This window comes from Leishmania infantum, chromosome 31, assembly GCF_000002875.2.
Source record: "Leishmania infantum JPCM5 genome chromosome 31".
Lineage (NCBI taxonomy): Eukaryota > Euglenozoa > Kinetoplastea > Trypanosomatida > Trypanosomatidae > Leishmania > Leishmania infantum.
Window position 1 is genome coordinate 552,268 of NC_009415.2, and position 27,661 is coordinate 579,928.

At 53.9% G+C, this 27,661-nt stretch overlaps 2 protein-coding genes across 2 annotated transcripts; both read right to left on the bottom strand.

The window, feature by feature from the left end:
* Nucleotides 1–821: 821 nt before the first annotated feature.
* Nucleotides 822–6,527, bottom strand: LINJ_31_1350 (hypothetical protein, unknown function; the record flags this gene model as incomplete). The annotated part of the gene is made up of 1 exon (XM_001467391.1): nt 822–6,527. The coding sequence occupies one exon, from the start codon at nt 6,525–6,527 to the stop codon at nt 822–824; it is 5,706 nt and encodes a 1,901-aa protein (XP_001467428.1).
* Nucleotides 6,528–20,600: 14,073 nt separating this feature from the next.
* LINJ_31_1360 (conserved hypothetical protein) lies at nt 20,601–22,208 on the bottom strand (the record flags this gene model as incomplete). Its single annotated transcript, XM_001467392.1, has 1 exon — nt 20,601–22,208. One exon carries the CDS (start codon nt 22,206–22,208, stop codon nt 20,601–20,603), a length of 1,608 nt encoding a protein of 535 aa, XP_001467429.1.
* Between the last annotated feature and the right edge of the window lie 5,453 nt (nt 22,209–27,661).

The following is a 27,661-nucleotide window of genomic DNA, read 5'->3' on the forward strand; positions in this document are numbered from 1 at the left end:
AACCTTTATAGATTTATGTGTATATAGAGGTAGACATATATATATATATATGCATGTATATGTACGCGGTCGACTTCGAGAAAGCTGGCAGAAGGCAGTTAAAACACAGAGGCAGAAAGCCGTGAAGGTAGAAAAAAGAGCAAGACGCCGAGGCAAACAAAAAAAAGCCTTTGAATACAAAACGATAAAAACAGGACTGCTGAAGTGTGGAAGAGCTACATGCGTTTCGATGATGTTCCGTAGCACCACGGAGGGTGGAGGACCGGGCAATACACCCTCCGAGGGGGAAAAAAGGAGGAGAACGCAAACGAGAAGGCAAAGCAAAACACATGAGCTGAGATGCGAGGATGAGAAAACAGCGAGAAGCATTCGAAGGAGAGGCGGGACAGAGAGGGCTCCCGCATCTGCAGAACACAGAGAGAGACGAACCAACAAGAGATTGGCAACACCGAACCAAAGAAAGCAAAAGAAGATTATCGGAACCCAACAGCCAAGCATACACACACGCACACACATGAAGACTGTGCCCGCACAAAACTACAACGACCGTCCGCACCGACAGGCAACAAGCGCAAGCGGGCAATACCGAAAACAAAGGGCAAGACGGCATAACCGCTCTGCTGACGCGCAGGAAACGCGATAGGAAAAGGAAGGCCGAAGACGAGGCTTGAAAAAGACAACCAACAACAAAAAGGCAGGGAAGGGAAACAGGAAGAGGGGCGGCAAACGGTCAACAGCGAAACGCCAACTGCAACGAAAATGCGCTACTGCAGCACAAACGCGAAGACGCGATTGTACGTACACGCATCCACTCCAATCGTCTACGAGGGTCGCCAGTTTCCCTGGGAGGGGTGCCACCGAGATGAAGCCTGCGGTGAGGCCGACATGGCTGTCCCGCTCGGTGCGGTTTGCGGTGAAGAGACGGGAGGCGGTGGAGGCGCACAGGCGGGCTGGGCAAGCGCCAGAGCATGGCTGGGGGCCCACATGGCCGGCTGCCGGATAGTACCCATGCCGACGCCGGCGCTTATACACGGGCTCGGGTAGAGGCCGCTGCTGTCGAGTGCAGCATACGAGCCAGTCGCAATGCGAGTCGCCGCCTGCAGGGCTGCCGTGCTGTTGGTAGACGTGAAGACGGGATTCGAAGGTTCACACTGCTGCTGGGAAAGACTGTTATTGCTTGCATGGCCGAGGGTAGTACGGATAGAGGTCGGTTGGCTGCCAGAGGGGGTACTGCGCTGGAGCTGCTGTTGCAACGCAAACGGATGCTGCGGTGGCTGCTGCTGTTTTGGGTATGGAAGCGACTGCGACGACGCTGCGCTGTCCTGGATCCACGGTGAAGACAGGACGTTGACGAGGCTCTGAGGCATCGGCACCGAGTGGGAGCTCGTCTTGAAGGTGTTGATGCTGCCCCTGCTGCTTTTGTTCATTGAGTCGGGTTTTCTCCCCATCGATGTTCTCGGCAAGCGCTGACAGACCTGCTGGCTCTGCGGCGGCGCTAGGGTAAACGGAAACACATTTCTGTCATTCTCTGGGCTGCATGAGTCGCCGCATTTTCTACCGCCCAGCGCGGGCGCGCTGCAGATCGAGGTCGTCTTCTTGTCGAGGGAGACTACCAGCTTGCGGTAGAATTCGCTGTCGGTGCTCTCCGCGTGGCCATGCGCCGGCACATTGCCACCCGGTCTACGTGCAGCCGATGAGGAAGAGGCGTGCCGCCCTCCAGCTGCTTGCGCCGGTCCGTGAAAAGGCACATATGCTTTACTGCCAGACGTTCGAGGCCCCTCGGCAACGGGTACGGCAGACTGCGCCTCCGCAAGGCAGGGAGACGCAGGATCACTGCTCGCATCTCGCAGGACGGAGATGGACTTGACCTTGAGGTCTTTCACGGTCTCGCGGGGCAGCGCGATGATGGTGACACCACGCGGCACCTGCGCTGCCAGCTTTGGGGGCAGGTTGGCCACGTCCACCATCACGAATGCAGGCACCGTCTTGTCCTTAAGCCGCTTCTGCTGGCCCTCGGCACTGCTGCTCTTCTTGGGCTTGCCGGTTCGCGGGCGAGCCTCATGGCCATTGCAGCTGCTCTTATCTTGTGTCAGCTGCGTTGTGCCAGTCTGGCCACTGTCGTCGCCACGCATCGGCGGCTGTGACGACGAAGGGTTCGCCTCACGACCGACTGGATCGCCGCGATTACTGCAGTTACCAGGTGCGCTTCGGCAGCCACTGGCCTCTGCAGCGCCCTCATCTTCCTCCACGCCGCGCGAAGAGCTGCTATCGAGCTCACAAACGGCGGAAAGCGGCACCACCTTCGGCACAAGCGCAGCGGCATCAAAGCAGGAACCGCCGCCACTCATCTGGTTCGGTGTCGCTGCCGCTGCGATGATTTTCACGCTGTGGTGAGGAAGCAATTTGAAGTCTGTCTTATGCTTCATGATATCCTTCACCCTCTCGTTGGCTATCTTGAGGTTGAACACCTCCGTCCAGTCAGGCGCTGGACCGAGGTTTGATTCTGGGATCGTGTTGCCCGAGGGCGACGTCATGATGGAATTCTTTTCCTCCTCGTCGCTGTCCCTGCCGCTGTGCGAGCGCACAAGCACCTCGGATAACTCCGCGTCGTCGTGCGAGCGGGGTTCAGAGAAGCCACCGTTAGCCGGCAAAAGCGCAGCTCCCTGCGCTGCAGCGGCGGCGCTGCGAGCAGCAGTTTTCGGATGTGCCAAAACTGCCACATTGCTGCCACCGTCCGCTGCTGCCGCTGCGCCTCCTGCTGCCCTTTCGCTGCCTTCACAGTGGTCCTTGTCAGCCTTGTGACCAGCCCCACAGCCGTTAAAGGAAGAGATTGCCTGATCCATGTTGCCAGACAAGACAAGGTCCTTGCAGTCGCCAAACATGTCGGCCGGTATCGTGCTACTCCCGCGGCTGCGGCTGTCCTTCAGATTATGGATGCTGTTCGGCAGCGCCTGGCTTTGGCTGCCGGTGTTGTGGTCGCTGCTCTGCGCCGGGTTCGTCGCGGTCATAGTCGTCATCGTGGCGCTGCGTGAGTCACGCCCACTCGTCTGCGTGCCGGTGCCACCGGTGTTGCCATGACCGCTCGTCAGATCGTTTTTGCTACTCGTCAGCCAACCGCCAGAAAAGGCGCTCGGGTCCCGGTTCAGCTGATTCTTGGGCGCATTCTCCAGGGACGTGCCGTTCGTCAGGCTTTCCACCTCCTCTGTGGCCGGCGCGCTCGGCTCCGTCGCCTTCATCGTCGTCTCGCGGAAGGCGTTGCACTTCCTTGATGGCGCTGGAGTGGCCGGTGTGATCGCGGCTGCGCCCGGCTTGCCCTGCAACGCCCTCTGATCGTCTCTGTCCATGGCCAAAAACGTGGCGGCGATGCTGTCTGGATGGACAACATCCAGCAACTGCGGGCCACCGCGTAAGGCTTCCTGGGCACCTGTGCACATCGGCTCCTTGGTGCTTGCATCGCTCACCTGAGCGCCAGTTGCCCCAACAGTATTGGGCATTGCACCCCCGTACTCCGTCGCATTTGTGCTCTGCGAGGTGTCGACACCGCCCCTGGTAGCGGTGATGGTGGCCGAGGCGCTTTTCATCGCTGCTAGGCCGGGTGTCGCCCCACTCCTCGTCGACGTCACAGTTGTCTGGGATGAAATCGGCCCCATCTTCGGCGGCACACGCACGATGAGAAGCTCACTCTGGCCCTCGACAGAGTTCGGAATGGCCGGTGAGGGAATAACAGCCATGTCAGTCCACTGCACAGACATGCCGCCCACGCGACTCTGCGGCCCACCGCCAGACTTCTTGCCTGTGTCGTCGTCGCGCTGCTCATCCAGGTGGTGGTAGCGAAGCACAGTGGCTGCGGTAGGAGTGACCTTGTACAGAGGCGGCTGTGCGAGCGCTTCCGGCGACAGCGGCTTCTCCCACTCGGGACCAAGTGGGATGACGTCGACCGCCTGCACCGTGTCCATCAACACGGCCACACTGAAGCGCACCGCTGTGCCCTGCACAAAGACGCGGAAGCCATCCATGGAAATACAGGAGTGATGCACGAAGATGTCGCCCAGCTGCGCTGGCTCGCGCTCAAGCTTGCCAAAATCCTCAAACGATGCACGATAGCTGTGTTTGCCTTCATCGGCGTCGTCTTCGGCTTCCCGTGCAGCGACAGCGCCCTGAGCAAAGGTTTGCTTACCCGCCGCTCCCACCATGTGGAGGTACCACTGCATCGTGCTGTACACGACGGTGCCGTGAGCCTTACCAGTCGACGTCATGGCAGTGGCGGGCGAGAGAGTGGCATCAGCAGCGTCAGCGACCTCCGCGTTCGTTGTGTCTGTAGTTGCAGCAGGCGCCGCTGCGTCGGTGTCGCCCTCGCGGTGGGCCTCGGTGGCCACCGAGTTTTGCGGTAAGCAGATGTTGCTCTCCTTGACGGAGCCCATCGAAGCCAAAAGTGGCGCCGCGCCTGTGTCGTCTGCGGGCGACACGCTCTTGCTCGAGAGCGACCGTAGCTGCTGCTCGGCTTGCTCCCGTTCGCCCTCGTTGACGGACTGCAACGTTGCGCTCGTGCCGGACGTGGCGGCAGCCGCGGCTTTCTCCAGGTCGCGCTGTTGCTGCTTCTCGTGCACCGCATCCGCGTGGCGAGTGCAGGCACGCTCGCAGGCGTGGAGGTCGAGGTGCAGCTGGTGCGTGCAAGTTAAGAAGCCAAAGCCGCGTAGCGGATTGTAGCGCTTTACGACGCCCTCGTACCACGCACCAACGACGAAGTTTGCTCCATTCTTGGGCTCGGCGTGTGCATCGCCCGCGGCGTGAGCGGCAGCGCCTTTCCGGCTGCTCGCATGGCCGTCCTCGCCTACCTGCTGACGCCGGCTACGGTTGCGGCCGTTGCCGCCAGCGGAGGTGTTGTGGTTCCCGGTGGCCGGCGCTGTGCCGTGTCCTCGGCTTCCATGCCGATTGCCGGCACGATTCGTTGGCTTAAGAGGCGGCTGTGACTGCGCAGTCGTCGGCGGTGGTGGCGGAGGGAAGCCGGCCTGACAGTGCGGCACGGCACCCGTGAAAGGAGAGTACATGCCAGTCGACAGCATCGGCAGAGTCGCCGCGCTAGAGGGAGACGGTGGAGAAAAGGCGTGGTGCAGCGGATTCATGGCGGTCAGCAAAGCCGCCGGGACAAGCGTGTTTATGTGTGCTCCTCCATCCGAATCCTTCCTAGACGCTGCCGGGGTTGGCGGTGAGCCAAAGTGGTTGGGGTGAAGGCTTGTCTGGCCCAGCGATCCGGGCGGCGCTGCTGGTGGGTTGTTGCTACCGCAGCCTCTGGCCCTTGTACTCGCCAAGCACTTGGCCGTGGTGTTGCCTCGTATCTGGGCATCGGCGTAAAAGATGCGGGTGCCGGGGTTGCCGAGCGACAGCACTGTCGGTACACTATCTGCGTCGATGATGCTGTTGCTCTGAGGCGCTCGTGGCGCCGGCTCAGTAGACGGCGAGGGCGGTGGCAGTGGGTTAAGAACGAATAGCTGCTGCAGTGGAGCATTAGGAGTCGTCTGCTCAGCCTCGTTGCCTCCGTTTCCGCTCATCAGCTGCATCAGGCAGGCGCTGATGGCGGGCATCGTCGGAGCACTGCCAGCGGTAGACGACTCCCTCAGCCCTCTCAGTGTGTTCGTCCTCGGAGAGCTGGACGGCATGAAGGTATTTGGTGGTGCAGTGCCCTGCTGCTGCTGGAGGAGCATCTGCATAAGCTGCGGCTGCAGCATGGCGTACCCATTCCCATCCGCGATCGCGACGTTGCCGCCACCGTCATCGCCAGTGCTCGCAGTTCCCACATTGCTGCTGGGATGTGCCCGTTGCAGCGGCGAACTCGCACTTCCGCCACTGCCGCAGTCGGGCCACACCGCTGCCGCTGCCAAGGCGCCGTCGCCGCACCCCGCAGCCCCGGAAACGCCTCCCGTAAAATCAGAATACCCTCCGCTGACGCCGTTGGGACCGACGCTAAAGCACGAGGCTGTCAGAGACGATGACGAGGGTGCTAGCGCGGCGTTGTGACTGCCAACACTGCTCAGAGGGTAGTTCATCGTTGACCACGGCGGCGAGCGAATATCTCCGCTAGCGTGACAGTCCTGCTGCGAACACTCTGGCTTTTCCTTGCGCTGGAGACAGTCTTTGTGGTCATTTGCATGGTCCGTTGGTGAGGTATCAGCTGCACCGGCACTGGCATTGTGCACATTCTGAAACGACAGCGTTGGCAGCATCTGCAGCGGTTGTTTCGGTTGGTTTTTGTCGGTGTTGAAAGAGGTGAGAGATGTTGCGGCACCAGGGGCGTGTGGAAAGTCCGAACCGCGACCAGCACTGATGGACGTCTCTGACGAGGACGGATCATCAAACCGCATGTGCGAAATCTGCGTGCACAGCGGCAGCAGGCTTAAATCATTAAAGTCCTCGCTGCAGTGCGGGTCGAAGTGAGCAGACGACTCCATGCCGGCTCCGTTTCCGGCGGCGCGGGAGTGCTTGTGACCCCTGTGGCCACTGATGCGGGTATGGCGTCCAGCCGAGCTCATTCTCAACCTAGAGAAAACGCAAAGAACGCTCAGCTCAGCAGTTGAACAAAGACTAAAAAGGGGAGAAGTGAAGATGTACGCAGAGACACGCACCAGCGCAGACCTTCAAATCAGCTGAGAAAGCTCCGCAGCGCGCGAAGAGGGGGCTCGGGGGTGGGGAGGGAGGGAGGGGGGCCAACGAGAAAAGAGAGCGACAGAGCCAGACAACTGCGCCAGAGCGAAAATGTGTTTTTGCCTCGTGGGAAATATCTGAAAGAGATCGACGCGGGATAAGAAGGAGAGAACCGAAGATGCAGAGGGCCGGCACAACAGAGTTGAGGGAAGATAAACAGTTTCACGTTCACGGTCACCTCTGCGAAAAAAGGGGGAGAGGAGGGAGGACAGAAAAACGCAGAACGAGCAAGATACGAAGCGAAACGCGTCACGGTGCGTGGAAAAGAAAGAAAAGAGGGGCGATCTGGCCAGTAACAGGAACAAAAAGAAACCGGAAAAGAAAAACGATCCGATGCACACGCAAGGAAAAGGGAAGAGAGGCGGAGAGGCGGCAGCAATGGTAGGTCGGAGCTACGACAGAAGACGGCGCGGAAAAAAAAAGAGGAAGAAACAGGAAAAGAGGACAATACAAAATGATTTCACCTCGATGTCTCTACGGCACTCATTTACTTGGGTAAAATTTTTTTGATGCGTCTGTGTTTCTTTGCTGATTGATGCACGCGTCTGTCTGCCTGTCCGTGTTTCCGTGTGTGCGTGGGTGTGTTTTCTATATTCGCGTCGGTGCAGCCAACGACTACGTGGCTTTAAGTCAACAGAGGGAAACAAGCACAGTACCACAAAAAAGGCCAAAGCAGTGCGACCGCAAAATCGGAACGGAAGCGTCTACAAGGCGACGGCAAAACGCACACAAAAAAAAAGAAGAAAGAGGCGAGGGAGAGCAGGGGGAGTTGGAGACACGCACACATGCACGCCCACAAATAGAGAGAAAGGATTGGCCGTACGGGAGATGTGGCAACAACCAGTGCAGCACAAAAAGGCTCTGATGAGAGAGGCAACAAATTATAATAAAGGCGTACCAAAACGAAAATGAGTCTGGTGAGAATAAGCTGCACGACTGCACAATGATGGAGAAGAGGAGGGGCGAGGAGTTGCCAGTGTCGCTCCGCAGGGGAGGGGTAGGCAAACGCCAACGAGCACGCCCCACGAGCACAGACGCAAGGCCTAAGAAAAAGAAAATGAGAGAGGAAGACAACGAGACGACGACGACGAAGAGAGACGTTTGGCAGGGAGAGAAATACCTCCATACAAACAGGAAAAAGAGAGAGAGCAAGCGAGCGATAGTCTGTGCGTGGCGTGCGCGAGCAGTCGTTTTATGTTTCTTTTTCGTTTTGTGAGATCCACACCCGAGTTGGTGGGGATGTGATGGGAGAGAAGGGCCTCGCTTTCGTTTGCCGTGGAGAGCGTGGATCGCCTTTCGTTCCGCTGGCTACGCAGTGAAAGAGATATAAGAAGGGTGTTAAACAAAACAGCAACACGAAACAGCGCACGCGCGCAGTCTCACACTCCCCCCAAACACACACACACACAGAGCGTCAAACGCAATAACAGAGTCCGCGCATGTGAGCCTCGTACAACGACAAAATCACACGACAAGGCGTAAAACGAGTACCCACCAAGGAAGTCCACGGGGAGGAGGCAAGCGGGAGAAGAGGGGGTAGAGAGAGAGACTAAGCGAAGAGTAATAGACCGGCAACGCGCACGAACCGATATGCGCAGAGGGGGTGTTGTGGGGAGGGAGGAGGGCTGTAGAGGTGTGAAGAAAACAGAGACGAGGAAAGCAGCAATCAACTACGGAGCTAGACGCGGTGGGGGAGAGGAGGGGGAACAAGCAAAGACGAAAAAAGACGAAAAGGCTAAAGCAGCAACTCGTGCGCGACGCTGAGTACGTGCGAGAGAAAGCCGCCGTGTGTGCGTGTGTACGAGAGAGTCTGTTGGAGGGACGCAAAAAAAAAAAAGAAAGAAAAATTCTCGTATTTATCGGTCTCTTCGCCTCCTTTCCACCGAAGCAAGCAGCTCCGTCTTTTCACTTTTTCAGTGCTCTCGTCATGAATGTGTGCGTAGTGGTGCACAGACCTCAGTGCACCAGAATCAGCAGTGAACGGAGGGAAGAAAAAGTCACGAAGCCAGCAACTGCACAGACGCTCACACTCTTCTCGACACAAAAGTACAACGTAAAAAAAAATACAAGAAAAAAAGAGATACCCCCGTTACGGCACAAAAAAAAGCCAAAGACACCGTACAACACCTCGCTGAACAGCGTACCGGTCTTCGACGCTGCTGAGCGAAGCTGGTACACACAAGCCGGGGAGAGGAGCTCGAGCAAATACGCAAGAGAAATCAATTCGCTATATGAAGGGAAAAGGGAGGAAGAACGGGTAGAAATAAAAATCAGAACAAAACAAGGAAAAGCAAAGAAAAGAGGTACCGTTGAGAATACGAGAATAGTGCGATGGCTAATCGACAGAGAGGGGGGAACAGATATAGAGATGAAGGAGCACGCGTCTACACGAGAGGGTCAGCGCGTTCGCGGTTGAACAACAAACGAAACAACAACAAAAAAGCAAAGGGCCGAGGGCGAAAAGGGGAAAAAAGAGAAAATGTTGTGAGTGTGGCGTAGCACTGCGCACAGAAAAAAAAAATCTGAGGGTTGATACCAACGAGAAAAGCACCACAGCAAACCGCCGTGTTGACCGTGAAAAAAAAATCAAAAAAAAATATATATAGAGAGAGTGAAATATGGTTATGTTTGTAACCTGGGAGGGTGGTTGTTGCTCTGCAAATAGCACCTCCGCACCTGCGTACAACAAGCACAGGAAAAAAAAAACAGGGAGAGGGCCGGCTGTAACTTCCCGTTCACCTCGCGGCAATGCTTCTGCGCCGATGTGTGCTGTTGGTGATGTTTGGATATTCCGACTCGAGGAAGCAGGTAAGCGAAATCGCCCTTTTTCAGAATGTCTGGACACTCGAGAACTTTACGTCCTGTAGAAAAGAGGCCGGGCAAGATGAGAAGGACGGGGGAGTCTTAGAAGGGGGGAAGGCCCAGCCGATAGCAGTCGCAAGGAAAGTCGCCGTTGGGCGGCGTGGTGCAGCAAAGGGAGTCCGCGGCGCGTTTTTTGTTTTGTGCAAGTGTGCGCGTGCGCGGGTGCAAGTACGTCGAGAACAGCAGAACACGCGATGGAGAAGATACAAGAGTGGTTGAGAAGAGAGGGCAAAGGTGAGAGTTGCATGTTCCATGCAACAGATAACCAGAGCAGCGCGGAGTCGGTGCCACACATACGCCAAGCATGAAGCGCTGCGCTCCGTGCCAGTACGGTAAGCAACTCTTCACAATGTGGATATCAGCAAGACACGATATCACACAGCGATTGCGTAAACTGACTCCACGCGCGCACGCGAATGCTTATGCGGTGCGGGGCGCTGCTATGCAAAACTGGACAGCGCGGGCCCACAGAGAGACACGCACGCGGTTGCCCCTCACATAGGCACCGAAGCGCCCGAGGAGCTGCGTTTCTGTCCACGCACGAGCAAAACGTTTGCTCACAAAAGCGCGGTCGTTTTGTGCCAGGTGTCGCCACCTTTTCACCGATGTTACTACGCGTGCCACACATCCTACAAGAGTCAAGAGTCGCTTCAAAAAAAGAGAGAGCATACACATCGCTTTCCAACGTCCCGCGTCGCGGCGGCAACAGTGCTCACAGGGAACTCTGATGAGGAGAGCACGAGCAACACTCGTCCCTCGACATCAAAAGAGCGCAACAATGTTTTTTCTTTGTTGGTTTGTTTGTTTTGTTTTTGCCCACGTGCCCATTTCACCACGAGCACGCCAGCAGACATACGCGCACAGCCACACCTCTCTCCTGCCCCTGCCGCGCCACAGCTGCATCCGGGCCCTCTAGCGCGAGCCGTCATGCCGTCGAGGCGGGCCGTGCGTCTCACGGGCTCCTCCTGTCCCTCCTCGGCCCTCTTCCTCGCACACCCGCTGCGCCACCGGCGCAGCACGGACTCGGCCGGGCCGCGCGCCTCCATCCACGCCGTCCACGTCCACGGTCCTGCTCCAGGGCGGAGGCTCTGGTGGAAGTGCGGTTACCACGGTGCTAGAGGAATAGCAGGCAGCACACAATCTTCATTTTGTCACTGCCAGTTACCCGCTGCTGCAGGAATCCACAGTGCGGACAGGTGCCCGTATGGAGCTACGCGAGGAAGGCCTCCAGTCCTCTCGCAAGCTCAGCATCTTCGTTCTTTGGTGTGGAAGAGCGGCCGTCAAGCATGTCTTGTCTCAGCGCGTCGCATCGTGTGACGCGGTTTCGGGGGATACTGCCTGGCGTCCGAGACCTGCGACCAGATCCTCCATCCGTGCAGCTGGCGTCGGCGCCTCTGGCATGGCTGGTTTTGCAAGCTTGTCAGCTTCGCCGTTGTGCACCAAGTCACGATGGCCACCGACAAGCTGAAATGTGAAGCGCACGCGGCCGCTACGTATGGCGGAGGTGTGTGCGTGTAAGGCTCCGAAAGGGCGGATGCGTGAATGCCGGCCTGGGAGCTGGCGAAGCACTGTGACGACACCGCCATCCGGCGTGTGCAACTCTCCACATCAAAGGCGCCAGATGGTCTCCTCGCTTGGCTGCGGGGAAACGCAGCCCGGTGCAGCGCCGCAGCACTGTAGAGTCGAGGGGCAGGAGATCGGCCTCCTCGAGCGTGTCTCCGTTGTCTGCGGATGTTGGGGTGTCCACGACAGCTGCGGCTGCTTTGGCGTGAAGGTGCACACGGGCGTTCCTGCAGTTTACGGCCAGCACCACCCGAACACGCGGTGTCACCATAGCACAACGTTGATTGAAGCCGTGCCATGTAGGAGTAGCGGAGGAGGGTCCTTTGACGGGCCACACTCGTGCGAGCAGCCACTGCTCTCAGCCTGGGGCACTTCACGAATGATAAAAGGCGAGCAACAGGCATGCAAGCATGGATCGTGTCAGCGGCAACAGTCGCAGTGTCCGTTAACACCCCCAACTCCTGCTTCTCCTCATCCATCGGAAAAAAAAATGCGAGACTCGAGCAAGCGGTACGGGCGCTAAGGCTTTCCGCGCCTGTCAGGGCACCGTGAGCGCGCTGCTTCTCCTCATCGACCCTACGCAGACGCTGAAAAAAAAATAGATGCGAAGGGGTACAAACAACAGAAAGTGGACGAGAGTGATGAAAGACCTCAACTAAAAGGAGATTTAAGATGTCGCCCATCATGGCGCGCTTACGAGAAGGCACACTCACTCACACAAACAACAAAAAAGCGGCGCACAGCGCATGTCAAGACCGCACACGTTGCCGGCGAACGGCGCGTTTTACTCTCCGTTGTGCTTAAGCTGTTTTAGATATTGTCGAGGTTCGTTTCACTCTCTCAATCTCACTCGATCCGTTCCTTTTTTTTTGCTTTTTTTTTCGTCTGCGTTGCGGAAGGCCGGCAGACGTTCTATTACTATTATTGTTTCGGCTCTTTGTTGGTTCTTTAATGGATCCTTAACGTTGTCTGGCCGCTCCTCGGCGTTTCCTCTTTTTTGCACCGTAGAACGGAAAAGCGAAGCCATGGAGCCGCCTAAGGGATTTCGAAAAACGTCATAAAAAACCAACACAAGAACGCAGAACAGATACGATGACGGTTGTTTGAGAGGAGAAAGGAAGGCAAGTGCAGAGTCTCACACACGCACGCACACATACAAGCCCCCTTCACTCTTCTCCCCTCCCCTCTCCCCCTCTCCAACAAAAAAAGAGAGAGGAGAGACGCTTAGGCTTGTGGGGTAGGGTTACGAAGGTCATGGGGAAACGCACCCGATGAGAAGAACGAGGTGAAAATAAACGCGCCGCCACGAGAGACGAAGTCGACAAAGACGGAGTGAGGGGGGAGGGGTGGAGGGAATCCCAGCGAGCAAGTAAAGACGAAGAAAATCACGGATGCGTCGCTTACAAGAAAGCAAAATGAGACAACAGACGTCACTACAAAGCCGAAAAGGTACGAGGGGAGAAAAAAAAGGAAGGGCGCACGCAGAAAGAACGAGCGAGAGCGAGCGCCGTGAGAAGACGCGCAGCAGCATAGCGTAACACGGTGAACAGGCGAAGATGAAAAATGAGACCAGCGAAAAAAAAAGAAACGATTTATTCTGTTTTAAGAGAGAAAAGAACGAAAACGTAACGAAGTATCAAGGCAGATGCCGGCCGCAGAAGAGTAAAAACAAAATTGTGAGGGAGGGAGAGCATAAAGACAAAGACGAGGAGAGTCTTCCTGCCCTGTGGTTGTGGCTGTTCCCCTTGCCGACGTCGCGCACGCGGAGCACAGGGAAGAGGAAGAGGGCCCTGACAGCCATGCTCTTCGGTGATGGCGAATCAAGGAGCAGCCAACGTAGAGACGGCGACTGCAACAGCCAGAGGAAGACGGGGAAGGAACGGGATGAAAAAGCGCACGCACTCACCAGTCAAGATGAATGGCACAAGACAAGTCTGTCAAAGTCACACGAGCATCGCGAACGGGCAACAATAAATGGATAAAGAGAGGACCACGCAGAAAGAAGTGACGACCATCTACAGCCGCATACAAGAGTAGAAAGAGGATATCATCGCGCCAGTGCCAGCGCAGCGAGCAGCGGTTGCACAGGAGACGAGGGCGTCAAGTCACCAAACAACCAAAAAAAAAAGAAGCAAGAGGATCACGAGAAGCCAACATCACGCAGTCCAGCAATGCTCTGAGAGAGTCCCTCACCATAGGAGGAGAGAGAGAGAGAGCGGAAAGCAAAGGCCAAGCAAACGATCAAAAAAGAAAAAAAGAGGGCCTGCAGCTCTCTCGGTGTACTACGTGAGCAGCGACGAGAACAAGCAGAAGGGCAACAATTGAACAAAAAGCAGTGCGGAAGCTGCAACGACATGAAAGATGAGGAGGCTTAGAGAAGCTGTTGTGTTCATGTGATACTTGCTCTGCTCTCGTTCAAGAGTCGGCACCAAATCGTAACGCGCAGGAAGGACGGGAGCCTGTGCTCCCCCTCCCCAAGGAAAAAAAGCACGAAAAGACAGAAACCACCAGCAAACGAAGGGACCAGCGCAGTGATGCACCGCGTAGCCATCACAATGGGCGAGTGTGCAGCTGTTCGCATCCGTGTGCCTGTCGGTGCTGTCGTGAACTGTCTAAGGGAGCGGAAAGAAACCCAAGGCACAACGAAAAGCACACAACAAAAAAAAGGCGGAGAGGGAAAAAAGCAGATTGCTGAGCGTGAATATATCTATATATAGACATATTTATACATACAGGAAGGAAGAACAGCGAACAGTCACAAACAAAAAAATAGACAGAGGTATTTTTGTTTATATTGCTATATTATATATATATATATATGCGACAAGAAAAATATAGATACAGATGGACATGTATATATATATATGCGTGTGTGTGTGTGTGTAACGACAGAAACGCGTGTGGACAGAAGGGAGTGCGTGGGCAGCAGCTGAGCAGAAACAAGCCGACAGAAAAGAACCCACAAACGCAGATCTCGCACTCCCAAGCATGATGAGAGGAGACACGAGAGGCCCATGGCAAGGATCGGCGCGTACGTCCATCTTGCCTGTGCCTGTTCGTTTCGTTTTCGCTCTTGCGGCGCTTGACTGGGCTCCTTTTCGAGCAGAGAATTGGGCGAAGCACACACAATACTGTGCAGAGAGACAGGGAGAGAGTAGCCGGCCAGAAAAAAAAATGCATGCCTGAGATATGTGTCCGCTGCAAGTTGTCACTTGAACCACTACATATGCGTGAATGACGGGTTGCTGTCGCCATCACTACAGCCCATAGTAATCGTGTCGTAATTCGCGTTGACTCTCACACCCGGTCAGTCAAAACCCGCTATCAGGGCTTGGGCAGTACACAAAGAGAGAGGAAGAAAGGGTTGAAGGGCGCTTCATGGGCTGCTGCCATCGGAATCAACTGCGTTTATGATGCTCATACAGAGAATAACGCACCCACCCTACCACGACGCTAGCGTATGCGCAGGGACCAGGCATGTAGAGGGGCAGTGAGAGAGTCAGGTCACACGGGCCAAAGAACCGCTGAAAGAGGGCCCCAACGAAGAAAATAATAATGAGGAGAAAACATATAAAAGTCACCGTGACAAGCCTCCATGCAGCAGAAGAAGCGGCCGCGACCACTAGCATAATAGACACCGTCTTTGTTTTTCTTTGGTGTTGCTGTGTGTGACTGCCCGTCAACGCCAAGGGCCTTGCTCTCTTCTCCATCAGCTCACCAACTGATAGGCGTATGCACACACGATATTTTGGACTGCCACGTTACGATAACAACACCGGAAAAAAAAAACTACTTTCCAGCACGCATGCGCGCATTTTGTTGCAAGACACCCGGCGCGGCCCTGATGTCATGCCAGGCTCTTGACAGCAGTGGCGGAGGAGGAAGGGAGGGTTGTGGGCATCGACAGCAGTGCAACGATCAATGCATATAAAAATAAATACGTATATAGATAGAGAAACCAGTGTAAGAGTGTAAAAACAAACAAAAAAAAAAAACAGAAAAAGTGACAAGAAAAACGGCGAAGAAAACACCAATAACAGCATCGATAGCCATGCAAGGCACAGGTTCGCGTAGAATCTGCAAAAAAACAGAGGGTCATATGTATATATGCAAGTCACGACTGAGACGAGCACGGATAGGAGGGTTGAGGGAGCACAGAGCAGCACGATGAAGTACTTGAGTCCTTCGCGAGTTTCCACAAGCCAACACCGCGAAAAAAAAAAGGAATCAAGAGGAGGAGAGACAAATACCCAAAGAAACAACCACAACAAAAAGATCGAAAACATACGAGTATATATATATATGTAGGGGACAGAGGAAAACGGGAAACAGGGGCACGGTGGAAAGAGTGAGAGAGCACTGTGTCGTCGAGGCACAGATCCGTAACAAAAAAGGCAACGAAAAAAAAAAGAAGAGAGAGACGGAGCACACGCGAGGGTTTAAAGAAGACGCGAAAAAAACAAATGATACCATCGGATCAAAGAGAAGTGCACGCTGACGGAGGGGGATCGGACGGAAAAGTCGCCAGCCGTACGAAAAAAAAAAGAGGGGTGGGGGAGGGAGGACGGCAAAAAAAGTACATGTCAAAACCACAACCACAACAACAACAACGAAAAAAAAAGAGAAACGCATAGACCAATCGGTAAAGATGGCGCTACAAGAGAGAGGCAAAACATAGACAGGTGCACAGACCTCACCGAGAGGCCCCATGAGGCTCCCTCTTTCACGAAGAGCTGCGACATGTGTATGTGTGCGAATAATTTTCAGCAAGAGGAAGGTTTGTGAGGCATGTTGTGTGTGTGTGTGTGTGTGTGTGTGTGTGTGGTGAGAGAGAGGATGTGGAGGAGCCGAAGCACACGAAGATCGTCAGAAAAAAAGATAGAAGGGGGCCTCGAGTTTGAAGGAGAGCAAAAGAAAAAAAAGAAACGTAGGGCCGAACAGCGCGAAGAAACAATGCAAAACAACAACAAAAAAGGGAGACCGGGAGGCAGATGAAGGCCTTCGCACGCAAGCAGGAGCGTATAGAGAAGAGAGGAGAGACGGCCAACCACGGGAGAAGAAGCGCTGAATAATAATAAGAGAAAACAAACTCGGAGAGCAACGAGACAAAAATAGAAAAAAAACCAAATGCTACTACATCAGACACAAGAGAGCCACAGAGGGGCAGAGACACATAGTCGGGTGCTGCGTGACCGAGCCCGCATACACTTCACATACGTTTCTTCTGCTCGAATCATGCGAGTCCCTCTCTGCTGTGCGTTGTGCACGTGGTACGCACGGCTGCTCCAGGTACAGCAGGAGTTTAAAGTGTGCCCTTTCGAGCTTGTCTTCTTTTGTGACCCGCTGTTGAGAGCTTGGGCGGTACAGATGCTGAGTGGGGTGAGGGAGCTACCCAGCCGTTGTGAAGGGAAGTGAGATACATTTCGGGCGTACCTCCGTATGTGCCGAACTGTCCGCGATCCAGCGACGGTCGAAGCAGGATGGAGAGAGGGACACCTATCTGGACTCACGTCCGATGGAGGGAGAGGAAGGGAAACAAGGGGGCAAGCATACGTGATAAGTGGCAAGAAAACACGCAAAAAAAAAAAAGAAAACAGTTAGAAAAAAAAAAACAGAAGCGGCGACAGAAGCGAAAACAAAAAATAATAATCAAAAGAAAAAGACAAGAATGGCTGCTCTTGTGCTCAAGAAGGGGGTAGTGAAGAGCATACTTAACTTCACCTTGAGGAAGAGAAACTGGGCACAGCAGGCAACAACAGCAAGAAAGACTCATGGATGTGTAAGGTTACCTCGAAGAGCACAGGCACACGGAAATCTGGCACAGTAATCTCATACTTCTCTCTTCAAGCGCTCACCAAGGTATCTTTCGTTTTCGTCCATGCCACTCGCACGATCCTCCCTCTGCCTCGCTTGAATTCTATGTATTTGTTGCGTTTGCCCCCTCAAACCTCAAACACGTGGATGCTGGTTGCTGGTATCACGTGTACGTGGCCATGACGTCAACGAAAAAAAAAACACGCGCACACATGAAACACCGCCCACATGGATGCCGGTAGAAGCACGTCATCGATATATACATATATATCAGGTAGAAAAAGAGAGGTCGATACAGACACTGATACTCCCAGACAGCCTAAGTATATGCATATATACACGCACACATGTACATGTATACATATATATATATATATATATGTATGCGCCTAAGTCTAGGAGACAGAGAGGGGGAGGCAAGAGGAAGGGCGTATGAGCGCCTCTTCTGACGCACCGAAGGAAAAGGAGGGGCAACAGAAAGGAAGACGAGCAGGGCAGCATCGAGAAAGCTCAGGCCGCCCACAGTCATACACGAGAGAACAATCAAGATGATTCTGCACCGTTTTTTTTTTATATTTTTTAGGGGGAGGAGGAACTGTGGAGGAGAAAGGTACAGAGAGGGAGGCATATCATCTAGGCAGGCGAAGATCCCGAACCCACAACGGTCCCGCCTTTCCCCTTCTTCTCAGACGGCTCTAATGAAGGCAAAGCAGGACAATAAACGGGCGCGAGAGATATGAAAACGAAAAACAACAACAGGAGAGGGAGTAGAATGAAATCGGAAAGTGCTTAAACCAACAGTAAAGAGGGAAGCGAGAAGCCAAACTGACATGAGAACAAAAACAACACAGAAAAAAAAAAGATGGGAGGCGCCGTGGCAATCTCGGAAAGAATCCGGACACGGAAGAAGGGAGAGGATCAAGCAAGTGCTGTATTTTTTTTTGTACCTTGTGCGGTACCCTAACGCTCTAACATGGGAAGAAGGGGGGAGGAGGGCGGAAGAAAAGGGAGCGAAAAAAGAAGGGCATGCAAGAGACACAAGCATGGGCAAAGAAAGAAGCAAAAACGAAACCAAAACAGAAAAACAAGCAAGCAACAACAAAAAAAAGGATGAGTGAGTCGATATACAAGAAAAGGCAAGGAATGTATCCCTTTTGAACGTTTTCTTTGTTATTATTATGTGTCGCCCTCTTCCAGCCTTGGAGAAGTTTGTAGCGAGCGAGCAGGCCGCATCACCGTTGTCGCCTTTTCCATTCCAGAGAGAAAAGGCAGAGGGTCGGTTACACACAGCGGCATGGCTCACAACAACGCGTGTTCTCAGAAAAGGGGGCGTGGAAGAGTGACGGAGAGCACAGATGATGAGCGCGAAGGGGCTTGAGAAAACAATGCGTTGATGCCCTTTTTGTTATCTCATCTCCCTCTCTCTCGCCTGAGTCTTGGAAGCGAGTGTTACACTGCAAAAAAAGGGGGAAAGGAAAAAGCAATGCCGTTCACTGTCTGTGTGCGGGGGGGAAGCAGGGAGGGGCACACTCGATGAGCTTGTAAGGTGTCCTCGCACACCATTCCGTATGAGGCACAACACATATATATATATATATATAGATATAGATATTTATTCATTCATTTGCATAACGAAACTGAAGACGAAACATGCAGCGTGACTTGTTTTTTTCTCCGATAGGTGTACACATATCGATCAGTCACTGCTGATGTTTGCGGCGGTTTCATTTTGCTTCTTGCTTTACCTTTTCCTTGTTTTGAACCCATACGTTTCCTTTGCCGAGGAGGGAGTCGTGAGGTTTCAGAAAAGCGCGGAGTGTGTGTGCGGGGAGGGGGGTCATGAAGAGCGAAAACAAAAAAAAACGCTCTAGCTTAGCCGGCGCCCTTTCCTGTCTCTCTTACGGGCGCCTCTGTGCCTCTCTGTGCGTATCTGCTGCGTCTTTTGCCGCAGAAACCCGCACATGACGCAGAGGAGGATACCAGAAAGAACAACAACGTGTATGGCACTCCATAAGGAGAGAGAGCAAGACATCGTCAATCCGGTGCAGTGGAAAATAAGAAGCAAAAAAGAAAATGACAGCGCATGCGTCACATCACGCACACAAGCGTTGTGCGTTATTTTCTCTCGTTGAGCTAGTTTGTTCGGAATGTGGCACATTCGATATCTTCTCTGGCCCTTTTTTGTTGGCTGTTGTTCTGCTTCGTGTGACCTTTTCTGCTATCGCTATGTGCTGTGCAGCGCTCTGAAATGAACATAAAAACAGACCAAAAATAAAAAAAATAATAAAATATAAAAAAAAGGATTAGAAATGTCGGAGGTGCATGTGCGCACAGCAGCGGTGGGCCTTTGAGGGAGAGAGCGAGAGTGAGACAGATGGCAAAGGCGAGACAGCACGCACCCAAAGAACAGAAAAAAAAAAAAACATAAACTACGGAAAGGGAGGGGGGCGAACGGCAGCGCAAGAGAAGAGAGACACACAATGTGGCCAGCACGCAGAGCTGCCCGGAGGGCGAGAGCGGCAAGAGGAGAACATGCACGCGGAAGAAGGAAGGAAAAGATGGCAAGAAGATAAAGAGAGACGAGAAAGAAGGAAAGGAAAAAAAAGAAAAAAGAAACGGACATCCAAAATCACGATGATAACAGGAAACCGCAAAAAGGAAGAAAAGCCTTCTGAGCGCATCTCTCTCTCTTCCTTTTTGCCTTTTTTTCGTCCTCTCTCTCCCCTCGCATAGCGGCCGTTGCCTCGTCTCGTTTTCATGTCTGCTGTAGAGGGAGGAAGGACACGTGTGTGCGTGTGTATGTCGGTGTGCAAGGAAGAACCGAAAACGCAACAAAAAAATACGAGTGAGAGATAAACGGCGAAAGATAAGAAAGAAGAAAACACAAAAAAGCCAAGACGCATGCAAAGAGACGCGAAGAAATGCAGACACACGTGCAGCAGCAACACAGAGAGAGAGACAGGGAGACAGACAGCGAGCGAGCGAGCGAGGCACATGGGGACAGTGAGTAGGAAGGAGTGCGATAGAGGACAGGGGGTTGTTTTGCCTATAGAGATGATGAATGAAGCATAAGCCGCCGTCTCTGGGAGCTCTACCCACTTCTTGTTTTGCTCTATATCCTCCGCGTCGACGATGAAGAAAAAAGAGATCCCTCTGTTTTTCATGGCCCTCGTGCATTCCCGTTCTCTTTCGCTGATCTGTCTCTCTCCCTCTTGTCGTGTCTGTGCGTGCGTGTAGCCGACACAGAGATGAACGACAACAAAAAAAACGAAAACGTTACTGGATCATTTCGAAAGAGAAACGAAAAAGAAAAGACGGAAGAAAATGCGCAGTCGTAACATAAAAAAAACAATTCAATGCACATGCACACCCACACATGCACACACACACGCGTCGAGTATCCGAATTGAGCGGAAAATGCAAGCCGGTTTGCGCGAGAGAGCCACATTCGCGGAGGTGCGCTGTACTTCGCATGACAAAAACGACCATAGAGTCGAGGAGAAGAACTTTAGCTGGATAGCGCGCGAGTTATGTGAGATAAGCAAGTGAGTGCGAGCGTGAGGGACACAGCGTTCCGCACCAAGCACGTACTGTCAAATTCTTCTCCCGCTGCGCAACGTATGGTTCGCGAGGATAAGGCTCACAGACGCACACCGGACACTTCATTCGAAGCTGGCGTACATATCGTAGGCCAGCTCTATGAGCGGCTCGTCGTCCTTGTGATCACCATCGTCCTCGGAGGCGAAGTTGATGGCGCATCCCTCCAAGCGTCGCGCGTTCACGGAGCTGTCACCGGCACAGATAGAAGGCGGCGCCGCCTGCGACCAAGACGCCATGCTCTCTGTCTTTTGATTGGGCACTGCAGCTGCCGTTTGCTGTGTTGACGATGCCGACGACGCCATCTCTACATTGGGCGGCAGCACCTGCGGCAGTAACTCTACACTGACCGCCTGGAGCGTCTGCTGGCCGTCTTTGTAACCGATACGGAAGCGCACACGGCCGCCAACGGGCAGCGTGCGGAAGCCCTCCATCTGCATGGACGACTGGTGCACGAAAATGTCACCGAGGTGCACCGGCGTGCGGTGCTCCTTAGGGGTCTCCGCTTCTCTCGTTGTGGGGACCGCAGTGGTGGTGGCGTTCAGAGAGGCGATAGGCGTGCCTGTCACACTATCGCTGTTGGAGCCATCATTAGCCATTGTAACGTGAGCCGTCGCCGTCAGGAAGCCGAAACCGCGGTTGGGGTTGTAGCGCTTCACGAAGCCCTCATACAGCTCACCCAGCTGGTACTGCAAACCATTCAACGTCTTCGGCGGCCGTGGCGGCTGCGGCAGCGGCATAGCAGGCACCGAAAACGCTGTGGAGCCGGAGAGCGACTCGGAGAAGGCCTGCACCATGGCCCCGCCGAAGGGGGACACCTGCGGCGCCATCAGGTAAGTAGGAACTGAAGTGGCCGAGACCGAGGAGGACTGCGACGGCATCGGCGGCGGTGGCGGCATAGCGTACGAATGCGTGCTTGTACTCGCACTCGTATCGCTGATAGTCATCATATCCTCTTTCCGGATAGGCGTCAGGGCACCCGTAGTGTGGCTCAGCCAGAAGCATGTCTGCGGCTGCTGTGGCGGTGCAGCCACGGCGGTTATGGCGCTAGTTGGAAGCGACACAGACATCTGGAAGCCTGGCAACCCAGGTGAAGTGCTCGTGTGAGACATGGAGCCGTTCGTGGTGGCTGCCGTGCCGGTGGCAGCGCCGCTGCCCACAGTCGAGCTCGTGACGCTCGTGGTCGAAGCGCCAAAGGTGGTCGTACCCTCACTCGTCGAGCACAGGCCGCTGGTCAACCGCGACAGCGTGGGGGAGGGCTGGGCCACCATGGACGGGAGCTGCTGCTTGTCGGTCACAAACGCCGGAAGACCCATGGCCGGCTGAAGCAGTACAGGGGATCCGCCGGCGCCCCCATTCGCGCCGCTCGCACAAGAAGCAAAGCATACGGTGCTGTGGGTTTCCGCGGTGCGCTGGGCAGTGTTGTCGGCGGGAGCGGACGACCAGCGCTGCCCTAATGTGCGAAAGTATGAGACCTGCTGCAGGCTCGCTTCGTTCTTCGCCGGTACGCAGTATATCACCGTCCGCCCGTCATTCAACGAGAGAGGGCAGTCACGCATCATCTGGCTGCCTGAGCTGTGCAGCAGCTGTGGCGGCAGAGGCTGAGGGCCAGCAATCATGCGGTTCGAGGCCGGGACGCTTGTCACCGGGTTACTGTAGACGGCGTGAAACATGCTTGTGGTGCAGCTCGTTGCTATCCACGCTTTAACGTTGTAGTAGAGACTGAGTAGACGGCAGCGGTGTGCTGGAGGCAGCCGAGCTTAAGCAATGCAAGTCTGTTTTCGTAGTTGATGTTGCCATGAAGTACGCCGCGAAAAGATGGTAAGTCACAGAGGCGTGAGGCTGGATAGATAACGCCAAGGACGCTGGAGGTGCGTGAAATAGTAGATCGAAGCTTTCTGCGAGCCCATCAGTAGTGTGGCGGCGGGCGGCAGATGAGCGGGCGGGGGGGGGGGCGAGGACAGAAAAAAAAAGAGGATGCGCAAGTGGACAGAGGCAGAAAACGAGGCAACGAGGCAAAGAGGCAAGACGTGCAGCTTCCCGCTTCCACGCGCCCATTCTCTGCCATGGAGCATGAGACAGACGCCGCTATAGCTGCCCGGCCCCACAGGTCCAATCGCGTGGTGCATAGAGGTCGCAGGCGCATGCTACGGCAATGTGCCAGCTCCGTGATCGGTGCACGACCTCTGCCTCATATGCTCTGCCCACCCCTCACTTCGCAGGTCATCTCACAGCAACTCCCACGATGCCAGTCGCCACGTGGTGCGTCCCTCGGGGGTGGCTCAGGCTCCCCAGCAGTAGGCAGCGAAGGCCGGGGGTGGGGTACGCTCGAGTCAAGTCAACGCATTGCCCATCATGTCAACATTACGAGCGTGCTCGCTATCGCAGGTCTCTCTGACGCCATCCAGGATCCGATTGTCGGCATCAGTGGCGATGTATCGCTCTGAATTCGCCACGTCACAGGCACCTGGCCCTGCCACCACCAGAGGTGGCTCGGCATTTGGCAGGGGGGATGGAGAGGGCGCTGCTTGGCCTCCTCCCACACACAGAGTGGGGTGTGCACTGAACCCTGAGATACCGCGCACTACGAGGTGCGGCGTGCACCCACCCCTCCTCCTCTGTCGTCAGTGTGAAGACAGCGCATATAAAAGGAAAAACAAATCAAAGAAGTTAGCACATATTCTCGTCACCAGCGATAGACAGAAACCACGGCGGCACAAGAGGGAGAGCCAAGAGTTTGAGTGGTAATAAGAAAACAGTGAAAAAGACTCACCACACAGAATGCAAGTGCACGAGCGCCCGCAAACACAAAGAGGTGTAGACAGGCACGGCAATGCACAGCGAGGGCTCAAACATCAAGCGCGATCATGGAGGGACACAAAAAAAAAATAGAACTGGTGCAAGATATAAACAAAATAGGAAGTGAGAGGCTTTTAAACGGCAAATTCATGTCAGACTCATGGGCAACGAAGATAAAGGGGACAAGTGGAGAGGTGAGGATGGCGGGATCCCGTGCAACTAAAAGATGCTCGTCGAACACGATGGAGGGTTCGAAAAGTGCTCAAAGACGAAGAGTCGCTTGTGGCTGAAAGGCGAAAAAAAAAAATGGGCGTGTCCGCGTTCGCGCTCCTCCTCCTCCCCCCCCCCCAAAAAAAAAATTACACAATCATCTGCGATACGGTTGTCTTTTCTGTTTGCGGTGGTGGCGCCTTTCCTTCTCGTTGGCTGCGATGCTTGAGATAGAGCGCTGGGACGAGTGCGTGCGTTCGTGCGTGCCCTATCCCTTGCCGCAACGCTCTCCGATGCAGGAGCCGCTCCTCTCTTTCCATGTGCCTCGTGTCGCGCTTCGATCCAGTGAAGTATGGATGCCGGTCTCTCCGCATCTTTTGTTTTTTTATTATTTTCCCTTTTGCGTTTCTTTCCTTCCACAGCGACATCGTACACGGTTGTGTGGTGCCGGACAATTTACAGCCCCATTGCGATCATGGCAGTGAAAAGAAGAAACGAGACATAACAGAGGGGCGGCACACAGAGGAAATCAGAGAGGGAGCGAGAGCGATCGATCCGCGCTGGGCACGAGCAGGTGCAAAGGGCACGCGCCCATCATGAATCACGCATACAAAAAGCGCGCATTCCTATACCCAGATGTACACCGCCGAAAACAAAAAAAAAGCATGGGGAGAGGTAAGGGCAACACGGACAACAACAACAGCAACGCAAACAGGGAGAGCGAGAGAGGGACTGGAAGGACGTGTGCGGGTTGGCCGCGCTACCTCTTTTTTCCTTTATTTTTTTTTCGATGGCTGGTACCGCTCACCACATTCGTCCTCTCCTTTTCGTGACGAGGCCACACAAATTACAGCTACCCGCTGCACAGCAGAAAGAAAGAGAGAAAACGCGAGGGGAGGAAGCAAGCAATAAAGAGCTCGAAGAAAGTCCAGAGAGTAGCTTGTGCATGCACGAGGAGTGAGGAGGGTGGTGGGGCGGGGGCGGAGAGGCTCAGAAGCCACGCAGATGCCGTGATGGTGCATTTTCGTTCTCAGTATACGATGGAAAAAAAAAACGCGCCATCCGAAACAAGAAAAATCAGCAAAGTCCAGCGCAGGTTTGGCCTGAAGAGCCGCAGCGCAGGAGATAAGCATGGGCACAGAACAAAAAAAAAAGAGGAGAAAGAAAACATATAAATAACATAGCAACGATAATACAACGAAAAGCTGAAGCGCGCGCGAGAACGAGAGCGGATGGGTGGGCGCCCAGTGTATGACTGACTGGGTCCCACAAGAAGGGTAAAAGAAAGTAAAAGAGAGAAAAAAAATCGTCCGAGATGGCGACCAAACACGTATTCACGTAATGCTAACGAAGAAAGCATCGTACAAATATAAAAGAGCCTGAAAAATGCATGCGCATGCACACACACACACACGCACGCACGCCTGCATGCTCGCAAGACAGAAGGAAAAGACCTGAGGAAGAGGGGTGGAGTACTAAAATGAAGAATACAGCCACCAGAGGAGAGTGCACTCAGGACAGAAAGCGACAACTCTTAGAGAGCACGATGGAAAACGCGAGGCGATGGAGAAGAAGAGAGAGACACGTATAGAAGCACGTGCACGCGCATCCGAAAAGTTTGCGCACAAGACACGGTGCATGCGCTGGAAAATGAGGAAGGGGTCTACAAGCCCGCCTACACGTACATATACGCTGACACTGCGCCGCACAAAGAACGAAAGAGGAAGAGAGAAACCAGCACGCGCATGCACATCAGCATGTCTGTGGGCAGTTGGAGCGCGCGCGCTGGAGGTACACATCGTCGGCAAACGAGTGCGAGCAGAACAGAAGGAAGGGAAGGCCAGAAACAAAATGGAAGACGGGGTATAAGAGAGAGAGTGAAGAGCACGCGTTGTGGTGACAAGGAAGAAAGGGGGAAAAACATCGACAACAGTGAGCAAACAACAACGCGAGGGGGAGTGTGTGTGTGTGTGGAGGGAGGGAAGGAAGAAGAGCCGCCCTGAGAAGAAACACAAACACAAAACAGATGTAACGAAACGGGAAAAAATTATGTACTCGTTAGAAGCGTGTCGCACATTCTTGAGAGGTCTGGAGCCAAGCACGAAAAAAAAAATGGAGAGAGAGAGGGGATGGAAGGAAGGGAAAGCAACCCGAGATGATAAAAAAAAAGGAGGTGTGGGAAGAAAAACGAGAAAGAAATAAAACGCCTCGAAAAAAAAATTGAAAACATAAACGAAAACATCGAGCGAAACCCAAATTCGAGAAGAGATAGAGGGCGAGAGAGAAGGGGTCGGGGGTGGGTGGGCCACATACACAAATTCGAAGGAAGACATGTACATCAGCATACGTGCAGAATAAGAGCCGTAAGCCAAAGAAACATACCAAAAAAATACGAGAAAAAAAGAGCAACAGCATGACGTGTCAGTGGGAGACACGGTGGGTGGGTCGGGTGGGGGGGGGGGTAAAGAGCGCAACCCTAAGATAAGTGAAGAAAACAGAAGCGCCCGAGGAACGGCTACAGAGCCAAGAGAAAAGAAAATACGCACACACGCATACGTGCGCGACATAGAGGGATGGAGAGAGAAGTTATTCTTTATGCGGCAAAGGACGTCAGCAAGACGTCAGAAAACAAGGGAGGGGTGGGGGAATAAAACAAAAACAGCAACAACAACGACGCGGAGGACACTCATATGCGGGATGTTGTGAAAACATTCAGATGCCGAACCAAGAAACAAAGAAGACAACGGCAAATCCCAAGGGTTTCTACATCAAGTGACGACGGCAGTGAAGACGGCGGCACCTACTCTCACCTCTACCGTACAAGGAAGCTGCCCGGCAGGAGAGAGAGGGAAGCTGAGCGATCTGGAAATGGCAAATGGTCCGAGAGAGGCGGGAGAGAACAGAGGATTCCGGTGTCACCACGTCGTTCCTGCTGCCCCAACTTCGTCCGTTTGTCTTCATCCCCGACATTGCCTCCTCTGTTGCTCACGCACCTAATACACAAGCCAAGAAAAAGGAAAGAGAAGAGAATCAGAAAGGCGGAAGCACGCGCGTTTCATATGAGTGAGGGTGTGTCGGCACAGAGCCGCGAGGCGGGAAGTGGAAGGGAAGCAGAAGAAAGGCTACATGCAATTTGCAACAGAAACAGCAAAGACAACCAAAAAAAAAAAGAAAACGACGCAGCACACGAAAAGGCGGTGAAAACAAGGCGGAGTGCATGCATACATGCATCACACACACACGCGGGCATACATGCGTACATACAGCTCGTACAAGAGAGAGAGAAACGTAGACAGGAGAGAAGTGCCGGCAAAAAAAGGTGAAAATTTTCCTGCAGCTCAGCCTTAAAGCCACGAAAAGCACGATACTGCAACTGAATTTGTTTCTCGTTTTTTTTTTCATCTTCAGTAACACGCAGATAGGGAGTGGAGGATGAGGAGGGGAACTCTTTCTTATCGTTTTCGCGCACGCGTGTGCTTGTGTGTGTGTGTGTGTGCAACAGGGGTAGGAAAACGCAAAAAGGGGCTTTGAATTCAATCACACATGCACCCAAACGGTGGTGGCTGTGTTTTTGCCACATGGAGGTAGTCATCTTATATATACGCGCGGCACAAGGTGCTGCAAACGCATAATGGAGATGAGGACAGAAATGTAATGAGTACTACTGAATCACAAAAAAGAAAACGACGTCACCAACGCACACACACACACGTCCCTGCATATCAAGCGCGAAAGTGGTTCTGCTGCAGATATGCGGTGCTACAAAGGGCTCGTCGAGCGTTGTTGCTGTTTTGCTGCTATACTTGTGCTCGAAATCGAATTCGCGTCAACGACTACAAGACCGCAACCACGATGATGGCGCTCGCTTACATGTCATTGCCCACTGTGTAGCTTGCCATGCCCGTGGCGCCGGGGAGAAGTACTGTCGTATACTGCATACCGGCAGTGGCCGCTTCGAGCCACGGCGGCGCAGAAACGTCGGCCTTCTCCACCGGAATGTGAATCCTCAGCGGCGGAAAGAATCATGCACCATTGGAGGGTTCCGTTCGAACCCTCGCTAGTATTGCTGCTCGACTTCCTTTCACCAGCGGTGCCGTCTCCCGGCGCCAACATGCGC